A 21,181-nucleotide genomic window follows, 5' to 3' on the forward strand; every position below is an offset into this window, starting at 1 on the left:
GGCAAGTGATGAAAGAAAAGCCTATAAACTAAGAGATTTGATTGTAAGACGGAGGAATTGAATCTTACACTTACTCTTACTCTTACCTTGATGTATTCTGATGTTGGTTGTCTCAAGTTTATTGATCGTAAGCCCCTTAAATGATCATAATTCATAAGTAGTCATAAGTCATTTTACCTACTCAAGGCCCACAACCAACTCAATTCCAGGGGCGACCATTGTTTCTAACGGTTTAGGTTTAAAGCTGAGGAAGTGGATTTGGTGGCCGAAAGCATTAAGCACCGAGGAACCGAACAGGTTCGTTTCAACAGGTAATGTATTAAAGTGATCTCAAAAGATGCATATCAATTCAAGCAATAGATTGGAGGCTGCTCCAATTCTACAAAATGCTTCCTAGAATTATATTTTGCTTTGCAGTTCTTTTAGCCATTCTGGTTGTTATTCTTTCGGCCTTGCTCTCACCGGTAGCCCACAAAAAGGCAGCAAATAACCCATCTAAACCTTGGCTGGCCCTGTCCTTGTACATCCAGCAGCCACATATTTCAATCTCCAGCATCCCAACTGTTGCCCAGTCAGATACCGGAGCCTTTATCTTTCACCGCGCACTCACGGAGGGACCTGAGAACACGTCCCATGTAGTTGGAAAAGCACAAGGCTTCATTATTCCGATTGAACATTTTGCTAATTCTGCATTCAACATAATTTATCTCACTTTTGAGACACCTCAGTTTTCTGGGAGTCTAAGCGTCCAGGCCAAGCATGTTGAAAGGAAGGATAGAGAAGAATTAACAGTGGTTGGAGGAACAGGTTCTTTTGCATTTGCACGTGGGATTGCAGTTTTTGCGCAGACTGATTCCCAGTCATCTGAAGCTGATGCTACTTATCATGGAAAGCTTCAGCTTAGATTTCCCAATAGATCTCAGACAATTCCAGGATGAGGCAAAGCCAGAATCATCTGTTTGAGATTTTTTTTTTTTAATTTTTTCCATTTTTTCTTATCTCCAAAGGTCTGTTGTAGTTCAAAGTGAGACTTAATATTATTGTACCAACAGATAACTTATACTAATCGTTTATAAATAGCTCCAAATTTTTATTGACAAATTGACTAAAGTATGAGAATCAACCCAGCAAAATTAAGATGCCCCAACTGCTGAAAGGTATTGATATACTTAACACCGCAAGCTTGCCCAAAGCTTACCCTTTATACCTTTTAAGATTTTCATTTTTTCCAATCTAATTAACAGCTGTGTGGCTATACAAACATATACCAGTGATGCTACAAAAAGAACAAGTTACCAAAAGAATGAAAGGTTTGTCTCTTCTTCTCAATCTTCTTTCTCCTGTAAATGTTTTCGACTACCTATCTCCCATGGTACTGCCAACTGAAAGCCTCGAGAGAAGGAATATACAAGCTGAGGAAATCAATACAGCCCCAGCAAAGCAGGCAAGATCGAAGCTAGTAACAATAGGTATACTCTTGAATTTCTCCAAAACACCAACTTGAAGTATCATCATCACAGCATGCCCGATTTTTGACTTTGCTTGTGAAACTGATTTCATTTCAACCCAAGCCGGAAGTGTCTGAAAGAATCATACATAAATCTTGTAAATTGCTTGATGGTTTGTTCTTGGTATAACAAAGGAGTATAAAAGAAATTAAGTTGAATACCTTCAAATGGAAGAGCCCAAACAAGTTCGACCTTGGAAGCGAGGGAGCACCTCCTTTCATAGTCTTTGATCCCACAAACATGATGTACAGCCCCATCCCAAAAATAAGCATGCCGGTTCCAACCAAGAACATATCTGCGAAGAATAGAAAATTTAACAATTAAATAATATTACTTAACTCAATAATGAACTTTGCAGTATAATACCTATGGCTTCTATCAGAAGGTGGATGATATGTTCTTGATCTGACTTTTGTGATAAGCTATAGAAATACTGCAAATATGACTTCAGAATAAGAAAGCCTCCCTGCAGGATTGATGTCATTTTCATAGTTAAATACGATCTTACTCCTATATAAAACAAACAGAACAAAGCCTAAGGTTTTTTTTTTTTTTTTTTTTATTGTTGAAAGCATGCAATTACCTCCATGAAACACAGTATTGATCCAAGCAAAGATCCCGCAACAGCAAATATGGTAAAGAATCGACAATCAACTATGACCTGCATGCAGGATTGCAGCTGATAAATTTAATTGTTCCGTTTGCAAATGACTAAACATATGAAAAGTTAAAGCTCTTCAATGACGGGGTATATATAACTGACAAGAGTATTATACCTTTTCAATGAGCATCTGAACGTGAAATTTCGAAGGTCTTGGTTTCACAACCGGCCTCAAAACCTGACGCATAACATTAATAGCATTTGCGAGCAATGATGCCAACTCTCTTCCCCAATCAACCTGTGGCTTTGATATGACCACACCACTCTCCGCTGCTGCCACAGAAGCCTTCACAGCCACCGTTGGTTTTCTCTCATCACCCCCACAAGCTCTTTTCCCCCCATCTAGCCCTACCTTACTTGTACACCTCACAGTTTTCACCGACGAAGAGGGCCAATAAGAAGAAGCAGCAAAAATGCGACCCAAAGGCTTGTTAGATGAACGCAACAATCTAGTGGTAGCCATTGTTCTTTAGCTTTAGAAAATTGGAAGTCTTTTGAAACTTGTTTTGATTCTAGTAATTGGTGGGGTGTTTCTATTCATTTTATACCATGAAATCGAAGAAGATTCGCAGCATACTAGTTGTAATTGTCGCTACATGGGAAGCGCCTTTTTTCCACTTTTTCTTGGAGAGTTAGGCTTTGAATTGTTGGTATAGACATCTGACAAACAATTACAAAGTTGATAAGCCCAAAATGCAATTCTTAATTTCTATGCGTGTGGCCCACTTTAGCTGTGAACCGAACACGTGTCAACCTGTATCTTTAGGGGTCTGTTTGCTTTTTCATTTTTTAAAAGTACGGAACGGGCTGCTTGCTTGGCTTCGCTTGCTGTTTCGTGCTTCCCTCCAGGAATTATAGTCGGCGGCAACACGTCCTGATTAGTAATGAGAGGAGCAAATCAAACAGCACAGGGATCTTGTTTTGTCCTTGAGTCTTTGGTTGTCTAACTCACTACCGTTAGTTCACTTTTCACTTTGTCTGTCACATTAACCACCGTTGATTCACTCTTCATCAGGTTGCGATCTACAGGTTTTTTTTATGCCTACATAGAATATTTGTTACACAATAAAAAGAGGAACAAGACATTCTTTCTCTGTGACTTCCATGAAACATCTCAGATTCTGTCGTATTGTTAAAGTTATTTCATGAATTTTAAGGAAAATATCTGCAAAATTTTTCATTCCTGGAAGGTCAAGGGAGGTAGATTTTTGTTTTATCCTCCAAAGAAGAGTAATTTGAATGGTTGAAACTTGAATGTTTGAATACCCAGAGCAGTATGCGGTGATCATTGGGTCAAAACCCAAAAGGCTGCGTAGAAAGATCAACGCAGAAGTTGCATCACTGTTACAGAGTATGAATTAGAGAGGTTGAACGTAGAAAAGAATTTGCAAGAAGCAACTTCAATCCAATATAATTCATCACCAGATGAATTTTCAAACAAAATCAGGCAGATGGGAAAGAAAACCTTTTATACCTGGAGATATCAACGATAGCCCCATGGCCGTGAACCAAACCATGAGCCCAAAATTCAACAAGAAACAAATGCCATTTCATGCAAAATCACATCGGAATTTGGAACTCCACCCGTAAAGGAGTCAGGGGATTAATTAAAAATGAACGTGCCTCAGAAATTGAGAAAATCACATAGACAAACTTTTTTTGCTATTAAGATGCGGCTCAAAAGTGCTTGAGACTCTATCACAGGAAAGGCCTCAGAAAATAAAAGGTCTTTGATATTATCATCGCCGCAAATTCCTGTAATCTAAAATCTTATCTGCTTGTGCAATTCAAACCCATAAATCTAATCTGCAGACACACATGAATAGAGAAAGAATAAGGTTAAAAACTTAGAAGTCTATTCTTCACATTTTTCAGAACAAGATATGGTTTCATTAGGAAAAGCTTTTATTTTTCTCTTCATTTCATAAAATTTCTTGGAAATCAAACAAAACACGCATCGTAGAAAAAACCCACCAATTGCTCCCATCAATCACCTACACTGTAAATAAAATGCAGCCGAAGCAGCTAATTGATGCACTTCCAGATGTTTTTATTTTCAGTGTTTTTCATCAGTTAGCTTTATACCTAGTCCATACTCTATACTCCATTAGGGGCATAGAAGTTAGGGCTCCTCTGCTATCAACTGAAAGTACAAAATAGTCCAGAAGTCAGCAAGTGAAATGTCTTACTTAACCCCCAACGATCCAGATACATCTGCACCGTCCTTTGTACTTTGGTTTCTTGGCTTTCGGAGGGTAATTCGCATGACTTACTTAAAAAAGTTACAAACTTGAGCGAAATTTAGGAGAGATTTACTTACGGATTGATGAGATAAACGACGATGATTGGACGATTTGAACTTTGGGACAGGAAATCCGAGAAAAACGGATTGCAGTTCCAATTTTTTAAGGGTTTTAGTTCGATGAAGTTGCTGGTTGTAACAGCACCTCTTAAACACCCCAAGTACGCCCAAGGTACGAGGTGGTTCTTCAGTTGCAGAGTTGGGTAAGCCGTTCGACACAAACTGACAAACAAACTAGGCCCTTTGATTAGATTATTATATCGGCTTACTTACAACAATGTAGGGGTAACAACTGTTCAGGCCTTGCTCCACTATTTCCCCAAACATTATAAAGGCTGAGGCTGATTTTTTATAACAGGGCCCAACAATTATACAAGGTTTTGATCACGCGTCTGCCTGTTTGTTTTAGCTGTACTCTTTTCGTCTGTCACCGAATTTTCGTGTCAACAAGTCCCGATAACAGTATTGTGATGCACTAAAGGCAGAAAAAGACATTAATGGGAACATTTTAATTCGTGTCGATAAATACATACACAAGGTAGGGAGCTCTTAGAAACTATGAAGAGGGACAAAACTCTGGTACTGCATTGATGACACCAAAGTAATAACAGGCCGAGATGAAGTTGAAATCTGAAGAAAGAGTGGCTTCTGGTTAATGGGTTGCATTGCTCAGCAAACTGTCGGACGAAAGCTTTGTTCACTCAACCATGGGCCTTGGACTGAAACTTGTGAATTATCCTTCAATTTTTTCATCAAGTTCACAGAGCCAACATTAGTCATCTGAAGCATAAATAGGCTTCTATTTTCCAGTCCAAACTTCTTATTAACTGCCATGCTCAGTGGTTGCTCGCTTAGATTGGATGAGGAAGAGCAAGGAGATACCTCTGATGAAGCTGCACAAGTAATTTCTTCTGTAGAAACCCATCTACTTAGCCTGATTTGTTCCAATTCTGCTGCTACTTCTATCATTGTAGGTCTCATGTCCCTGTGAAATGATAAGCATCTAAAAGCCAGCTCTGCCACCTTGTAGATTGAAGATAATGTCCAAGAATCACTATTTGGCTCTAGTAATGGGTCAATGATCTCATCTAAACGCCCCTTGCTAATTCTGTCAATAGCAACAGCTGCCAAATTAACTGCATTTGGAGGCCTAGAAAAGTCCACCACTTTTAATGCTGTTATGATCTCAATGAGAACTACCCCAAAACTATAAACATCGCTTTTGTCTGAAAGATGGAAGTTTTGATGGTACTGAGGATCGAGGTATCCTGGAGTTCCTTGAGGGGCTGTTGAGATGTGGGATATTTCAGTCCTTCCAAGTCTAGAAAGACCAAAATCTGCTACTTTGGACCCGAAATTGTAATCAAGGAGTATGTTGCTAGACTTGATGTCTCTGTGGTATATTGGGGGATCTATAGCAGAGTGCAGATGAGCAATGGCTTGTGCAGTTTCAGCAGCAATTGTAAGGCGAACTGGCCAAGCAAGTTCATCACCTCTCTCTCTTTGTAAATGCTGGCATAATGTTCCATTAGGCATAAACTCATACACAAAGTATTTGTTCACCATTTTCTATGGAGCAACCCAAGAGGCGCACTAGATTTGGGTGGCTGACAGATGAAATTAGCTTGATTTCATTCCTTACTTGCCACTCAGTGTCTCTCTGCTTGATTCTTTTAATAGCAACCCGGGCATTCACCCTTCCGGCGTCCCAGATCAGTTTTCCTGTCATGGTTCACATCCTTGTGAGGTATTGTCCGTTCTGGCCCCTAGCCTCACGATTTTGTCCTACAAAAAATGCCTCACAAGGAAGAGATGGTGTGAACCCTTTTATACCCCAATGACCCTCCTATTATGTTCGATGTGGGATTCAAGACTCCCCCTTAGGTCCGTGACATTCTCTCGCACCCAACCTCGTGACGTCCTCGTCACGGAGGCTGGCCACCCTGCCTACTTCCCTCGAGGTGCTTGGTGTGGATCGAACGGTTTGGGGCTGGCTCTGATACCACTTGTCACGGGTTGAGACTTAAGCTCCGAACCCACGCGGCTTTGGGACCCGAGCATTCACTCATCCGGTGTCCCAGATCAGCCTTCCCGCCACGGTTCACACCCTTGTGAGGTATTGTCCGCTCTGGCCCCCCCTGGCCTCACGGTTTTGTCCTACAAAAGACGCCTCACAAGGAAGAGATGGTGTGAACCCTTTTATACCCTAGTGACCCTCCTATTATGTTCCATGTGGGATTCAGGACTCCCTCTTAGGTCCGTGACATTCTTCCGCACCCAACTTCGTGATGCCCTCGTCACGGAGGCTGACCACCCTGCCTACCTCCCTCGAGGTGCTTGACGTGGATCGAACGGTTTAGGGCTGGCTCTAGGGCTGTAAATGAGCCGAGCCGAATAGTGAGAAGCTCGAGCTCGAGCTTGACTCACAACTTGGGGCTCGATACTCGGCTCGAGCTCGATCGAGTTTTATTTTTGAAACTCGAGCTCCATTCATGATCGAATTCGAGCTACTCGAGCTCGCTCGATTAAGCTCGATTAATATGTAAAAATAAGCTCGATTCGTATACTCGACAAGAGTTTGATTATTCATGCTCGAACTCGAACTCGAACTCGGACTCGAAATATTTTATTAATTAAAATAATAAAAATATATTTAAATATAAAAGCTCGATTAGGCTCGCGAGCTACTCGAGTCAGATATAAAAATACTCGAATTCAGCTCGATCGATAAGTCGAGCTACTCGAGCTCGAGCTCGACTTAATAATAATCGAACCGAATTCGAGTTTTTTTGAATCGAACCCGAGTAACTTGCGAGTATTAATGTATCATTTACACCTTTAGTTGGCTCTGATACCACTGTCACAGGTCGAGACTTAAGCTCCGAACCCACGCGGCTCTGGGACTCGGGTATTCACCCTTCCGACATCCCAGATCAGCCTTCCTGCCACGGTTCATACCCTTGTGAGGTATTGTCCGCTCTGGCCCCCCTTGCCTCACGATTTTGTCCTACAAAAGGTGCTTCACAAGGAAGAGATAGTGTGAACCCTTTTATACCCCAGTGACCCTCCTATTATGTTCGATGTAGGATTCAGGACTCTCCCTTAGGTCCGTGACATTCTCCTGCACCCAACCTCGCGACGCCCTCGTCACGGAGGCTGGCCACCCTGCCTACCTCCCTCGAGGTGCTTGGCGTGGATCGAACGGTTTAGGGCTGGCTCTGATACCACTTGTCACGAGTCGAGACTTAAGCTCCAAACCCGCGCGGCTCTGGGACTCGGGCATTCACTCATCCGGCATCTCAGATCAGCCTTTCCGCCACGGTTCACACCCTTGTGAGGTATTGTCCGTTTTGGCCCCCCTGACCTCACGGTTTTGTCCTACAAAAGGCATCTCACAAGGAAGAGATGGTGTGAACCCTTTTATACCCTCAACTGTCACGGGCTCCGACCTTAGACTCAGAAATCGTGCGGCCTTAAGCTTGGAATCTCCTCCTTTGTACCTAAGTCAGTCTAAAACACAAGCGTGCGGGCACTAGAACAATGGGAAGGGCTGATTACGCAAGTTAAAGAGAAACAGGATGAACAAGACAGAATTCTGGAAATACTCTTGTATTCACTGAAACAAAAGTGTTTGATGGTGTACAAATGAGGGTGGAGCAGCCCTCTATTTATAGTTGAGGCTCCAGCTATAACTTAATGGCATATCCCTAAAATAAAGGCTAAAATCATGGGATTATATAGATTACAATCAATTAGGATGCTAACTCCTGATTTTTAGGGTCAACCAAATTTGCCAAGATGCTCTAGCTGATCCTGCTTGCTTTCAGAAGCTACCCTTGCATGTCCAGCACCTTGGGCCCTTTTGGATGTGGTGCGGGCAGCTTGTATGCCAGGCCTTGGTCTCACGGGCTGGCCTGCAAGTCAGGCGGGCGTTCTGAACTCGTTTGCTAGGGTTTACGCACAAATACCCGTCAGCACGCCTGGTGTCACGGTCCACGCATTTCCCTTACTGAAATCGCGCGACTGTGCGGCACCAAGACTACTCTTAGTCAAGGTCAGCCTTCACCATGCCCATTTTTCTTCGCGGATTGCCCAAATCTGATCCTTCAAGCCGCATGCCCACGAGCTTTTTCTGGCTTTTAGCCCCGTAGGGTTGTTTATTTCGAACTTTATAGAGAGGAACCCATCTCTCATCACGCATTGGCTCATGGTTCTCCACGTGACCATGAGCACCTAGCTTTGGCCGCAAAGCTTAATGATTCGAGCCCCGACCCTCGAATCTCGTAGGGGCACACAGCCCCGGTTCTCTTGATGTTATTACATCTTGGCATGGTGAGAACCCAACACCATGCCTGCCCGTATGATACGTAAGCTCCCGTATCAAGTTTACGCAAGCACCCCACTTAAGCTGGTCAGCAGTCAGTTCAGAGCCTTTAGGCTCCTCTCACTCCACGGGACTCAATTCTTAGGGTTTAGGCCCTTAGCATCAGTATCGGCCGCCCACACACCTAACATCATGCTAGTCCCGCAAGGGGACTCAGGTGGACTGCCTCAGCTGTAGCACACCAGCCCAACTGGCCACAGGGGTCTAGTAACGTGCCTGCCTGCTAGCCCGCACATCCTTTTGGCTCGATGGTATCCCTCCTACGTAAACACCATCACATGATCCTTTCGGCTCGAGGAGGGAAAACCAAGGGGCCTAACGATCTCTACCGTCCAACCTCATGGTTCAACACAAAGGCACGATACGAGGCCCGTCGACCCCAACTGCCCTCGGGTTTATCGTGACCCAAAAAAATATCGTGCCACGCTCGTGACCCTACGATGCCCGTCTACCTAGCCACCACTAGTGACTAGGAGTAGCTCACTTCAGACTAGCCAGGCCCCCACCTACTCGCTAGCCAAGGGGGTGGTGGAGATCTGACACCAGTCGTCCCCCTATAAAGAACGTTAGAGATTTTTCCAATATGCTACCAGTGACCGTAAGAATGTCTGAAACGGGGACACTTTTCTATCCAACCACCTTAGGGCCTTTTTTCGGCTAACTCAGGGCCCCGTAACCTTCTTCTTGGTCACCATTGCTCCTTGATTCTGCTCGTTGCTCCACCAACCCACTCGAAGGTGCCCGCACATGGCTTCGACCGATAGCACCTGTCTGACTAGCTGTTCTTAAGGCACCGGTGAAATGCCTTATACTTACCTGTATATCTCAGGGTTTAGTGCATGGACCGTCCACACACAATGTCCCTAACCTATTCCCATGTTCAGAACGCCCGCACACTGCTCCCACAGATGACACCCGTCAGGCTACTTGGCTTGAGGGTGTCCGACCACTGTCCCGAACTTCCCCGCGTATATTACGGCTCGGGGCTCCCATTGCCCCCACAACATGTTAGCATCATGTTTCAAAGCTCTGAACGCACGCCCGCATTCCTTAAAACCGCTTTCCTACCAGCTCGGTCTCGACCGCTGCTTGCTCCAGGGTCAGTCATTGCAGGACCAAGGCCTGACCATGACACCTGGTCTGCGGGCCTCAACCTCTGGCTCTTCTGCTGGTCCGCCTGATGTGCCTGGCGCACCCGTCCAGGGTGTGACATTCTCTCCTACCTGATTACGTAATGCCCTCGTTACGTCTTCTGTATGGTACTGCCTGATCTGGTCTTCGAACTGCCATAAGTCATCTGCTGGTTCCTAGCTCACCTTACTGTCTGAAAGTCCCTTCCAGCGCACCAAGTACTCATGTCTTGGTTGATAGTTCTTTCGTCTCACCTCTCGATCAGCTATGATGCTGTGAACCTCCTTCTTATATGAGGTCCTTGCTTTCAATGGCGCACGCTTTGACTCTGCCCGTTCTGGATCTCTCTTATCCTCATAGAACGACTTGAGCATGCTCACATGGAACACCGGGTGTACCCTCGATTTGGGTGGCATATCCAGCTTGTAAGACTCCTTCTTAGGTCCGTGACACCCTGCCTACCTCTCTCGAGGTGCTTGGCATGGATCGAACGGTTTAGGGCTGGCTTTGATACCACTTGTCACGGGTCGAGACTTAAGCTCTGAACCCGCATGGCTCCGAGACCCGAGCATTCACCCTTTCGATGTCCCAGATCAGCCTTCCTGCCACGGTTCATACCCTTATGAGGTATTATCCGCTTTGACCCCCTGGCCTCATAGTTTTATCCTACAAAAAGTGCCTCACAAGACATAGATGGTGTGAACTGTGGCGGTCAGTCTGATTCGGGACTCCGAAAGGGTGAATGCCCAGGTTTCGAAGCCGTGCGAGTTTGAAGCTTAAGTCTCGACCCATGACAAATGGTATCAGAGCCAGCCCTATACCGTTCGATCCACGCCAAGCACCTTGAGGGAGGCAGGCAGGGTGGTCAGTCTCTGTGATGAGGATGTCACGAGGTTGGGTACGGAAGAATGTCACGGACCTAAGGGGAAGTCCTGAATCTCACATTGAACATAATAAAAGGGTTACTGGGGTATAAAAGGGTTCACACCATCTCCATCTTGTGAGGTACCTTTTGTAGGACAAAACCGCGAGGGTAAGGGGGCCAGAGCGGACAATACCTCACAAGAGTGTGAACCATGGCAGGAAGGCTAATCTAAGACGTCGAAAGGGTGAATGCCCGGGTCTCGGAGCCACGTGGGTTCGGAGCTTAAGTCTCGTCACGGACCTAAGGAAGAGTCTTGAATCCCACATCAAACATAATAGGAGGATCACTGGGGTATATAAGGGTTCACACCACCTTCGCCTTGTGAGGTACCTTTTTTAAGATAAAATCATGAGGTCAAGGGGGCCAGAGCGGATAATACCTTACAAGGGTGAAACCGTGGCAGGAAAGCTGATCTGGGACGTCGAAAGGGTGAATGCCCGGGTCCCACAGTCGCACGGGTTCAGAGCTTAAGTCTCGATCCGTGACAAGTGGTATCAGAGCCAGCTCTAAACTGTTTGATCCACGCCAAGCACCTCGAGAGAGGTAGGCAGGGTGGCCAGCCTCCGTGACGGGGACGTCACGAGATTGGGTGCGAGAGAATGTCACGGACCTAAGAAAGAGTCTTGAATCTCACATCGAACATAATAGGAGGGTCACTGGGGTATATAAGGGTTCACACCACCTTCGCCTTGTGAGGTACCTTTTATAGGATAAAACTGTGAGGTCAGAGGGACCAGAGCGGATAATACCTCACAAGGGGGTGAACCGTGACAAGAAGGCTGATCTGAGATGTCGAAAGGGTGAATGCTCGGGTCTCGGAGCCACGCAGGTTTAGAGCTTAAGTCTCGATCCGTGACAAGTGGTATAAGAACCAGCCCTAAATCATTCGATCCACGTCAAGCACCTCGAGGGAGGTAGGCAGGGTGGCCAACCTCCGTGATAAGGGCATCACGATGTTGGGTACGAGAGAATATAACGGACCTAAAGAGGAGTCTTGAATCCTACATCGAACATAATATGAGGGTCACTGGGGTATATAAGGGTTCACACCACTTTCGCCTTGTGAGGCACCTTTTGTAGGATAAAACCGTGAGGCCAGAGGGGGCCAGAACAGACAATACCTCACAAGGGTGTGAATCGTGGTGGTCAGGCTGATTTGGGACGCCAAAAGGGTGAATGCCTGAGTCTCGAAGTCACGCGAGTTCGGAGCTTGAGTCTCGACCCATGAGAAGTGGTATCAGAGCTAGCCCTAAACCATTCGATCCATGCCAAGCACCTCGAGGGAGGTAGGCAGGGTGGCCAGCCTCCGTGACGAGGGCGTCACGAGGTTGGGTGCGAAAGAATGTCACGGACTTAAGGAAGAGTCATGAATCCCACATCGAACATAATAGGAGGGTCACTGGGGTATATAAAGGTTCACACTACTTTCACCTTGTGAGGTACCTTTTGTAGGATAAAATCATGAGGTCATGGGGGCCAGAGCGGATAATACCTCACAAGGGTGTGAATCGTGGCAGGAAGGCTGATCTGGGAACGGACCTAAAGTAGAGTCCTGAATCCCATATCGAACATAATAAGAGGGTCACTGGGGTATAAAATGGTTCACACCACCGCCGTCTTGTGAGGCACTTTTTGTAAGATAAAACCGTGAGGCCAGAGGGGGCCAGAGCGGACAATACCTCATAAGGGTGTGAACCGTGACAGTCAGACTGATTCGAGACATCAAAAGGGTGAATACCCGGGTCCCAAAGCCGTACGAGTTTAGAGCTTGAGTCTCGACCCGTGACAAGTGGTATCAGAGCCATCCCTAAACCGTTCAATCCACGCCAAGCACCTCAAGGGAGGCAGGCAGGGTGGTCAGCTTCCGTGACGAGGGCGTCACGAGGTTGGGTGCGAAAGAATGTCACGGACCTAAGGAAGAGTCCCGAATCTCACATCGAACATAATAGGAGGGTCACTGGGGTATAAAAGGGTTCACACCACCTTCGTCTTATGAGACGCCTTTTGTAAGATAAAACCGTGAGGCCAGAGGGGGCCAGAGCGGACAATACCTCACAAGAGTGTGAACCGTAACGATCAGGCTGATTCGGGATGCCGGAAGGGTGAACGCCCTCGTCCCAGAGTCGCGTGAGTTCAGAGCTTGAGTCTCGACCAGTGACAAGGAGGGTCACTGGGGTATATAAGGGTTCACACCACTTTCGCCTTGTGAGGCACCTTTTGTAAGACAAAACCGTGAGGCCAAGGGGGCCAGAGCAGACAATACCTCACAAGGGTGTGAACCGTGACAGTCAGATTGATTCGAGACATCAGAAAAGGTGAATGCCCGGGTCCCAGAGTCACGCGAATTTGGAGCTTAAGTCTCGACCCGTGACAAGTGGTATCAGAGCCAGCCCTAAATCGTTCGATCCACGCCAAGCACCTCAAGGGAGGTAGGCATGGTGGACAGCCTTCATGATGGAGAATGTCACGGACCTAAGGAAGAGTCCTGAATCTCACATCGAACATAATAGGAGGGTCACTGGGGTATAAAAGGGTTCACACCATCTCTTCCTTGTGAGGCATCTTTTGTAGGATAAAACTATGAGGCCAAAGGGGGCCAGAGCGGACAATACCTCACAAGGGTGTGAACCGTGGCGATCAGGCTGATCTGGGATGCCGGAAGGGTGAATGCCCGGGTCCTAGAGTCGCGCGGGTTCAGAACTTAAGTCTCGACCCGTGACAAGTGGTATCAGAGCCAGCCCTAAATCGTTCGATCCACGCCAAGCATCTCGAGGGAGGTAGGTAGGGTGACCAGCCTCCGTGACGAGGGCGTCACGAGGTTGGGTGGGAGAGAATGTCACAGACCTAAGGAAGAGTCCTGAATCTCATATCGAACATAATAGAAGGGTCCCTGGGGTATAACAGGGTTCACACCACATTCGCATTGTGAGGCACCTTTTGTAGGACAAAATCGTGAGGCCAAAGGGGCCAGAGCGGACAATACCTCACAAGGTGTGAACCATGACAGGAAGACTGATCTGGGACGCCGGATGAGTAGATGACCGGGTCTCGAAGCCACGTAAGTTCGGAGCTTAAGTCTCGACCCGTGACACAGTAACATATCGTTAATACCTTAAAGCTGGTTCTAATATTATTTGTCACGGGTCAAAATTCAAGTTAGATTAACTTAAATGTCAGGCTAAACGTTATTGTCCACACTAATTTATAAGATATTATCCGCTTCGACTTATTGAACCTTATGATTTTATTCTAAAAGAACACTTCATCAATTCAAAGTGATGTGAATATTTATATTTTATTATCAATTTTAATACATAACCGATGTGAAATTTTTAACTCTTTCATAAGATCGTGATATTAGGGATAGAACGGTTAAATATACGATGAACTTAGTTTTTTAGGCTTGAACTGATTAACATTTCCTGTTTCAAAAACTCAAGAAATCCATATTAAAAAATATAATAAAAACCAACAGTTGTAAAACGTTCAACTGTAAGAATGACGGTTGAAATCATGACAAAAAATGGCTCTTTCTACATCTTCCGTTACGTCATCCCTTTCTTGCCTCTCATTTTCCTCTCAAATTTCCGGGAATCTAAACAGCATCTCAATTCCCCAACCACCGAAATCACTCCCCATTTCTCTTTTCTCTAAAACCACCCGTTCCCTCTCCATAGCCTTCACCATGGCAGCCCCTCCTGAATCAAAACCCGTAGAAAACCTTAAGAAGTATGTTAAGACCAGGTGGCTTCGTGGCTCAGACTATCATAGGAACAGGCCACCGTAAATGCGCCATTGCACGCGTGGTTCTCCAGGAAGGTACCGGAAAGTTTATCATCAACTAACGCGATGCCAGGCTAACTTTTAGCCTTCGGTTTCTGGGTTATGTTTAGGCGTTAATTTCTGCAGGAGTATCATCAGGGGAATCCGTTATGGCTGCAGTACATAAAAGTTCCATTGGTGATATTGTGGCATGAGACGAGTTACGATGTAATTGTTAAAGCTCGTGGGGTAGGCCTTTCAGGACAGGCTCAAGCAATCTCCCTCGGCATTGCTCGTGCATTGCTGAATGTGAGTGAGGACCATAGAAGCCCGTGAGTGGGTTGAAATGTTAGTGGGTTCAAGAAGGCTCGCAAAGCTCTATAGCACGGATTTAAATTACGGTGGCAGTCAAATTGTTGGTTGTATAGTTGTGAATATAATAGATGAAATAGCAGTTATCACACTTATCACGATTATAAATTTTTTTTATTTTTGCACAATTCATCAAGTAAATAATAATTTTATCAATGAAAAGTCTTATTTTATACAATCTAAAATAATTAATGACATTTTAATTTATTTACTTATATAATAAAATAAATTATTATTTTTTATAACATAACTCGGCAATATGCATATTTAAAAGCGTTCAATATGTATATCTATGAATTTTACAATCATGACAAATGTAAATGCATGAGATTAAAAAAATAGTTTCACGTATGAAATTATATTTTTATAAGTATATAAAATTAAGCTCATTAATTTTAAATTAACTAAAAAAATAATAACCAAAAGTTTTAATATATTAATTAACAAGATACTTGTCAATCTAACTTAAATCAAACACAGAAAATATAAAAACAATTAAAATAACATAAGTAATACCAAATTTTAATCATTTAAGATTAATTTTTTTAAATGAGAATAAAACATATACTAAACTTATAAAAATAAAATTCATTATTCATTGTGTATATTTCTCTCTCAAAAATTTAAAAAAATTTCTCAAATTTCCATTTCCCACAAATCATGTGTCTTTCCCTCTTAAAATTTTTTTCCTCCTCAAAATTTTTATCCAAGGAAAGAGAAAATAAAAAATATGAACACCCAACCATTATCATTTCATTTCATCTTATTTTTAATTTTTTAATATTTTTCTCCTTCAAACTTTTTTCATATTGATCTTTAACTTGTATCGAATGTAAAAATGAAAAATATTTTTTGCTTGTATTTCTAACATTTCTCTTATTTTTTTATTTTTTTAAGATTACCTTAAGGTAAAAGTTTGATACAAACAAAACTCATTAAAATAAATTCATATCATTCGTTCCTAGTTATTAATTAAATTCCAACCTTTATCAATCTTACGAATAAATTAATAATAATGTGTAATTTTTTGATATTTGAAGCCAACAAAGTTCTATTCTTAATTATTTAAATTAAAATTTTATTATTTTATTAACAAATTATATGATTATATTTATGAATGTGTTAATAAAAGATCATTTGAATAATTTATTATTATGATGAAAAGGTTTACATCGTAAAGGATAGTCATCATGACTTATTCTTGAAAGAAAAGATTGTGTTCTTCAAAATCATAACACACTAACCATTTTTTTCTATGTCAGCAAAGGACACTTAAAAAGGAAAAGGTATTCGTTTCCTTATTTTATGTGAAAGAGTGATTTGAAGGTGATTGCTTTTGAAGCCTGATGGTTAGGTTTATTGGTTTGCTTTGTTGTCCTCTTATTGTCTCTTGCTTGTTGCATAACAAAGAGGAATAATCTTTGCACTATATTCTTTTAAATTGATTTGATTATTGAATATTTATTTCAAATGCTTATAATATATTTTTTTTATTTTGCCATAAGGAGCTTTGAAGTTTCATTTTATATTTTTTTTATGGTTCAAATATATTTATTTACATCAAATTTAATAAATTTATAAAAAATTATTTTTTCATAATTTTTTAATTAATTTAAATCCGAATAATAAAAAAAGATATACATTCTTTTTATCATTTGAACAAAGCATTCCGATAATAATGCTTATAACCATTTTAATTTGTATAAAAAACGAAATCTTATATTAATAACTTTTATCAAATATAAACTTTAATTTTAAAGATGCTTTTATTATGCTAAAAGAAAGAGGATGTAAGAGGCTTGTATATAGGTATTCAACAAGTTATTTTTGTTTTATTTTTTGAATTTCAATTGAAATTTACACTTGAGATAATTAAATTGGTTTTACTATTATTGAATTAATAATTTATTTTTTAAACTTTTAGGTTAACAACTCAAGTACTTGATAATTAATTAGCATGTAAAAAAAATAAAAATGCTTAAATAAATTATTTAAATGTACCAAAAAAAGTAAAGTTTGGTGAACAACTTTCATTTTCTTTTAAAACTTTGTAAATTATCTCCTTATTGATAATTTTTAACTTTGTTAAAATAAAAAAAAAGGATTAATTTGCAAAATAACGATATTTATTTATTTTTATTTATTTACACAAGCCAAAAGCAATTATGAGAAATAAACCAAAATTTGCATAAACCAAAGACGTACACGTTATTCCAGTTACAGCAGATGGCACGTTAATCCACGTGGCAAGTAAATCCCTAAGTAGCACAATGAAACCTGTAAAAGCCAACGTAATTTTATTTTTCCCTGGCCGAAAAAAAATATATGTATAACGGCGTAAGTGATGACGGCGCGAAACGCGAACTCTTCGCCGTTACTCAAGGATAAGTTCCGTTAAAAAAGAAAAAAAACACTTATAAACTAGTTTTTCTCTCTGAGTCTCATCGTCGAATTCTTTTGATGAAGCGATCGTCGCTTTAGAGCTCACTCTAAACTGGAGAAGAATTGAAAAACTTGCTTCCTCCATTACGCTGTTTTGCTTTTCCAACGAAACCGTAATCGTTCTCTCTTTTCTGTTTTTGATTTGATCGAAACGTACAATTGAGAGCGTTTCTTTTTCTTTGTTCGGAATTGGAATGGGTGATTATATGAGTAGCGATAACGAGCACTATCACGAAGATGATAATGGCGATTTTTACGACGACGATGGTGGAGATGACTCTTCGGTTGGATTTCAAGCCCTCGAGACCGAGTTGCTTTCGGCCTACGCGACCTTCCCTCCCACTAAGGTTACTCGTCATTTTCGTTGAGAATCACATTTTCTTCAAAAAAGAGATTAATTCTTCTTTTTTTTTTTTATCAATTACTGTTAAATTAAATTAAATTAAATTAAAACATCACCTCCAGGTTTTAATGGCTAGATCTTGATTTTCAATTTTTATTTATTTTTCTTTCTAGCTAATATAATTACCGTTAGGTTTACTGAGTTAAGCAAAAAAAAAAAAAAAAAGTTCTTATTCTTTTTTTTTTTTTTTTGTAAATTTCAATTTCTTTCACCCTCATTTTTGCAGGTGATCACAAAGGAGTCACTGTTGGCTGCTCAGGTAAACCCTATATTGTATCTGGAATTACAATTTTGTCACTTTCTTTTAATTTTAAAATGTCGTTTTTAGATATATTCGATTTTATATAAATAATGGTTACTAACAAATTCTATGTTTCTTGGTGCAGAGGGAGGACTTACACAGAGTAATGGACTTGTTGTCTTTGAAAGAACACCATGCCAGAACATTGCTTATTCATTATTGTTGGGATGTGGATAAGGTGCTTGCAGTGCTTGTTGAGTATGGTAAAGATAAATTGTTTGCTGCAGCAGGTGTACAAATTCTCGATCATCATGCTCTTGCCTCGTACCAGTTATTGTCTTCTACCTTTACGTGCAATATCTGCTACGAGGATGTATTGGCCGATATGTTGACTGTTATGGACTGTGGTCATTACTTTTGCAATGACTGTGAGTTTAGTGCCATAAATCAAATTATATGTTTACTTTTGCTAAACCTTGGGTTCCAATTATGCTTAAATATACATGTAACCTCGGTGTTTCTGTTGAATTGGTCCAATTCTGAAGTATACTGTCGGACAGGTTTCCATAGTTCTGAAGTTGGGTAGCTCTTTCTTTCCTGAAAACTAATTTTCTCTTTTAATTCTTATATCTGAATGGGAAAGATCTTGTTGGAATAGAAATTGACTTTTTATTGACCCTGTGCTACAACTTGCTAATTCTATTCAATTAGAAAATTAAAGAAGAAAAATTGATGAATATATTAAGCAAATTCTCGGTTCTGCTTATTTGGAGAAGAAATGAAACTGTTAAGTTTCATTGTACAAGTGCTTTATGAATCTCTTGATGCCTGGAAAAGGAGGAGGCTGAAATCTTTCTTATCTGTTTCTGCTTAGGTTGGACTGAACATTTCATTGTGAAGATAAATGAGGGCCAGAGTAGACGCATTAGGTGCATGGCACTCAATTGTAATGCTGTTTGTGATGAAGAAAAAATCAGACAATTAGTTAGTATAAGGGATCCTAATCTTTCAGAGAAATTTGATCGTGTTCTTTTGGAATCATATATTGAGGATAATAGAAGAGTTAAATGGTGCCCCAGTGTTCCTCATTGTGGAAATGCAATACGGATCGAGGATGATGAACTTTGTGAGGTTGAATGTCCATGTGGCATGCAGTTTTGTTTTAGTTGTTTATCTGAAGCTCATTCACCTTGTTCTTGTCTCATGTGGGAACTCTGGTCCAAGAAGTGCCAGGATGAATCAGAGACGGTTAATTGGATTACAATCAACACAAAGCCTTGTCCAAAATGCCACAAGCCAGTTGAAAAGAATGGAGGCTGCAACCATGTATCCTGTTTATGTGGGCAATCATTTTGGTGAGAGCTCTTATCTTTGTCTCTTGTAGATAATAGTTTGTGATTTCTGTTCCATTTTGCAACATAATTAAAGGTATGGACATAAAATCTTGGTAAGGAAGTTTTGACTGGAGGAATTACCAAAAAGGCCTGTCACATTTTACTTTGATTGCCTTCTTATGTTTCTTGTGTGAATGAAACTGTGTAATTTAATTGGTTAATCAGATGGATTATGCCAGGTGATTTCTCTTTATTATTACATGATTTTGTATGTTGGCTATAAGGTCCATTGAAAGATATTTGTAAATTGTAAATTCTTTCTTGTTTATGCAGTTGGATCTGTGGTACTGCTACTGGTAGAGATCACACGTATACCTCTATTACTGGTCACAGTTGTGGACGATATAAGAACGACCATGAGAAGAAAAGTGAGCTTGCAAGGCACTACCTTGAGCGCTATATTCACTACCACAATCGATATAAAGCTCATATAGATTCTTTAAAGCTTGAGTCAAAGCTAAAGGAAACAATAATTGGAAAAATTAACATACTGGAGGAAAATTTATCAACATCTAAAGATTTCAGTTGGATAATAAATGGACTCTACAGGCTCTTTAGATCAAGGTGCATTCTTTCATATTCCTATGCATTTGCATACTATATGTTTGGTGATGACCAATTCAAAGATGAAATGAGCAAGACAGAGAGGAAAATAAAGCAGAATTTGTTTGAGGACCAACAGCAACAATTTGAGGCTAATGTTGAGAAGCTGTCTTCAGTTTTAGAGGAGAAGTTTGATACCTACTCTGAGAATGACATTTTGAGTTTTAGAATGAGGATCATTGCTCTTTCCGGGACTACAGATAATCTCTGCCGAAATTTGTAAGTCTCTGATTTAAACCTTAAAGTTCTCTTTGATCTGATATCACATCTAAATGCATTGGAAGACTATAATTTATAGTAGGTTTCTTTTAATTGAACACTTGACTAGCATAGTTTCATATAGATGGGGGGTGTTGTTGCAGATCAGAGTTGAGGTTTTGATAGAGTTGATTCATTTTGATTAGGGATAGACAGAATGTTCAATGTAATTTATATCTGTTTGTTCTTGCGTAGGTATGAATATATTGAAACAGATTTGTTGGGTTCCCTCCAGCGGACAGTTCACAGAATAGCACCTTACAGGTCAAAGGGTGTGGAGAAAGCCTCATCCTAATTGTTGGGACACTAAGATATGGTATGCATATTGCAACTCTTTAGCACTAATAGTTATTGGTGTCTAATGCTTGATCTTTTTCCCCTCAAATTTTAATTTCATGGACATTCAGAGATAAATATGACTAACATATATTTCAATAGCTACTAACCTGGGTGAAGTGATGGATCTTCTCGGCTATTGTTAGGCTTCCAGAGTCAGTTGAGGTGCTGTACCTAACAATCAAGCTGGGCGAGAATCAGTTTGGGTACTCTACTGAACATTCAGTGCTGATCTGACCTTGCTGCCGGGGAAGCATGAAGAAAATCATGGATTCCTTAGCCGTCCCAATGTATATAGGAAGCAGTTTATTACAAGTAGCTACTTGCTTTTTGCATAAATGATAAGGTTTATGTCTATAGCTCCTATGGTGGCGTTGCCAAAAGCAGCTTTTTGCTATTGAACATTTTTTATAAATCATTATCATATAATTGAACAGATGCCCTTTTCGATTACTCTTC

At 41.3% G+C, this 21,181-nt stretch overlaps 3 protein-coding genes and 1 pseudogene across 5 annotated transcripts; 2 read left to right on the forward strand and 2 right to left on the reverse strand.

The window, feature by feature from the left end:
- Positions 1 to 62: 62 nt before the first annotated feature.
- LOC111315081 (dirigent protein 21-like) lies at positions 63 to 1,101 on the forward strand. The gene has a single exon (XM_089749176.1). The coding sequence runs from the start codon at positions 387 to 389 to the stop codon at positions 936 to 938; it is 552 nt and encodes a 183-aa protein (XP_089605302.1). The 5' UTR covers positions 63 to 386; the 3' UTR covers positions 939 to 1,101.
- Positions 1,070 to 2,633, reverse strand: LOC111315386 (uncharacterized). Of its 2 annotated transcripts, none has more exons than XM_022917069.2 (5): positions 2,285 to 2,633; positions 2,092 to 2,169; positions 1,875 to 1,974; positions 1,670 to 1,803; positions 1,070 to 1,581 (listed from the first exon to the last, which is right to left on the reverse strand). In XM_022917069.2, the coding sequence occupies exons 1-5, from the start codon at positions 2,630 to 2,632 to the stop codon at positions 1,357 to 1,359; spliced, it is 885 nt and encodes a 294-aa protein (XP_022772804.2). In that variant the 5' UTR covers position 2,633; the 3' UTR covers positions 1,070 to 1,356. The 2 variants fall into 2 exon arrangements, with proteins under 2 accessions (XP_022772804.2, XP_089605301.1); XM_089749175.1 differs by having other exon boundaries at positions 1,275 to 1,550.
- Positions 2,634 to 4,743: 2,110 nt separating this feature from the next.
- On the reverse strand, positions 4,744 to 6,255 carry LOC111315390 (wall-associated receptor kinase-like 14; annotated as a pseudogene).
- Positions 6,256 to 17,491: 11,236 nt separating this feature from the next.
- LOC111315389 (putative E3 ubiquitin-protein ligase ARI2) lies at positions 17,492 to 21,175 on the forward strand. Of its 2 annotated transcripts, none has more exons than XM_022917070.2 (7): positions 17,492 to 17,834; positions 18,117 to 18,149; positions 18,277 to 18,559; positions 19,006 to 19,486; positions 19,799 to 20,347; positions 20,582 to 20,702; positions 20,825 to 21,175. In XM_022917070.2, the coding sequence occupies exons 1-6, from the start codon at positions 17,682 to 17,684 to the stop codon at positions 20,679 to 20,681; spliced, it is 1,599 nt and encodes a 532-aa protein (XP_022772805.2). In that variant the 5' UTR covers positions 17,492 to 17,681; the 3' UTR covers positions 20,682 to 20,702; positions 20,825 to 21,175. The 2 variants fall into 2 exon arrangements, with proteins under 2 accessions (XP_022772805.2, XP_089605303.1); XM_089749177.1 differs by having other exon boundaries at positions 20,869 to 21,175.
- The last annotated feature ends 6 nt before the right edge of the window (positions 21,176 to 21,181 follow it).

Source organism: Durio zibethinus, chromosome 20 (genome assembly GCF_047325235.1).
Source record: "Durio zibethinus cultivar Kanyao isolate XHJ-2024 chromosome 20, ASM4732523v1, whole genome shotgun sequence".
Classification (NCBI taxonomy): domain Eukaryota; kingdom Viridiplantae; phylum Streptophyta; class Magnoliopsida; order Malvales; family Malvaceae; genus Durio; species Durio zibethinus.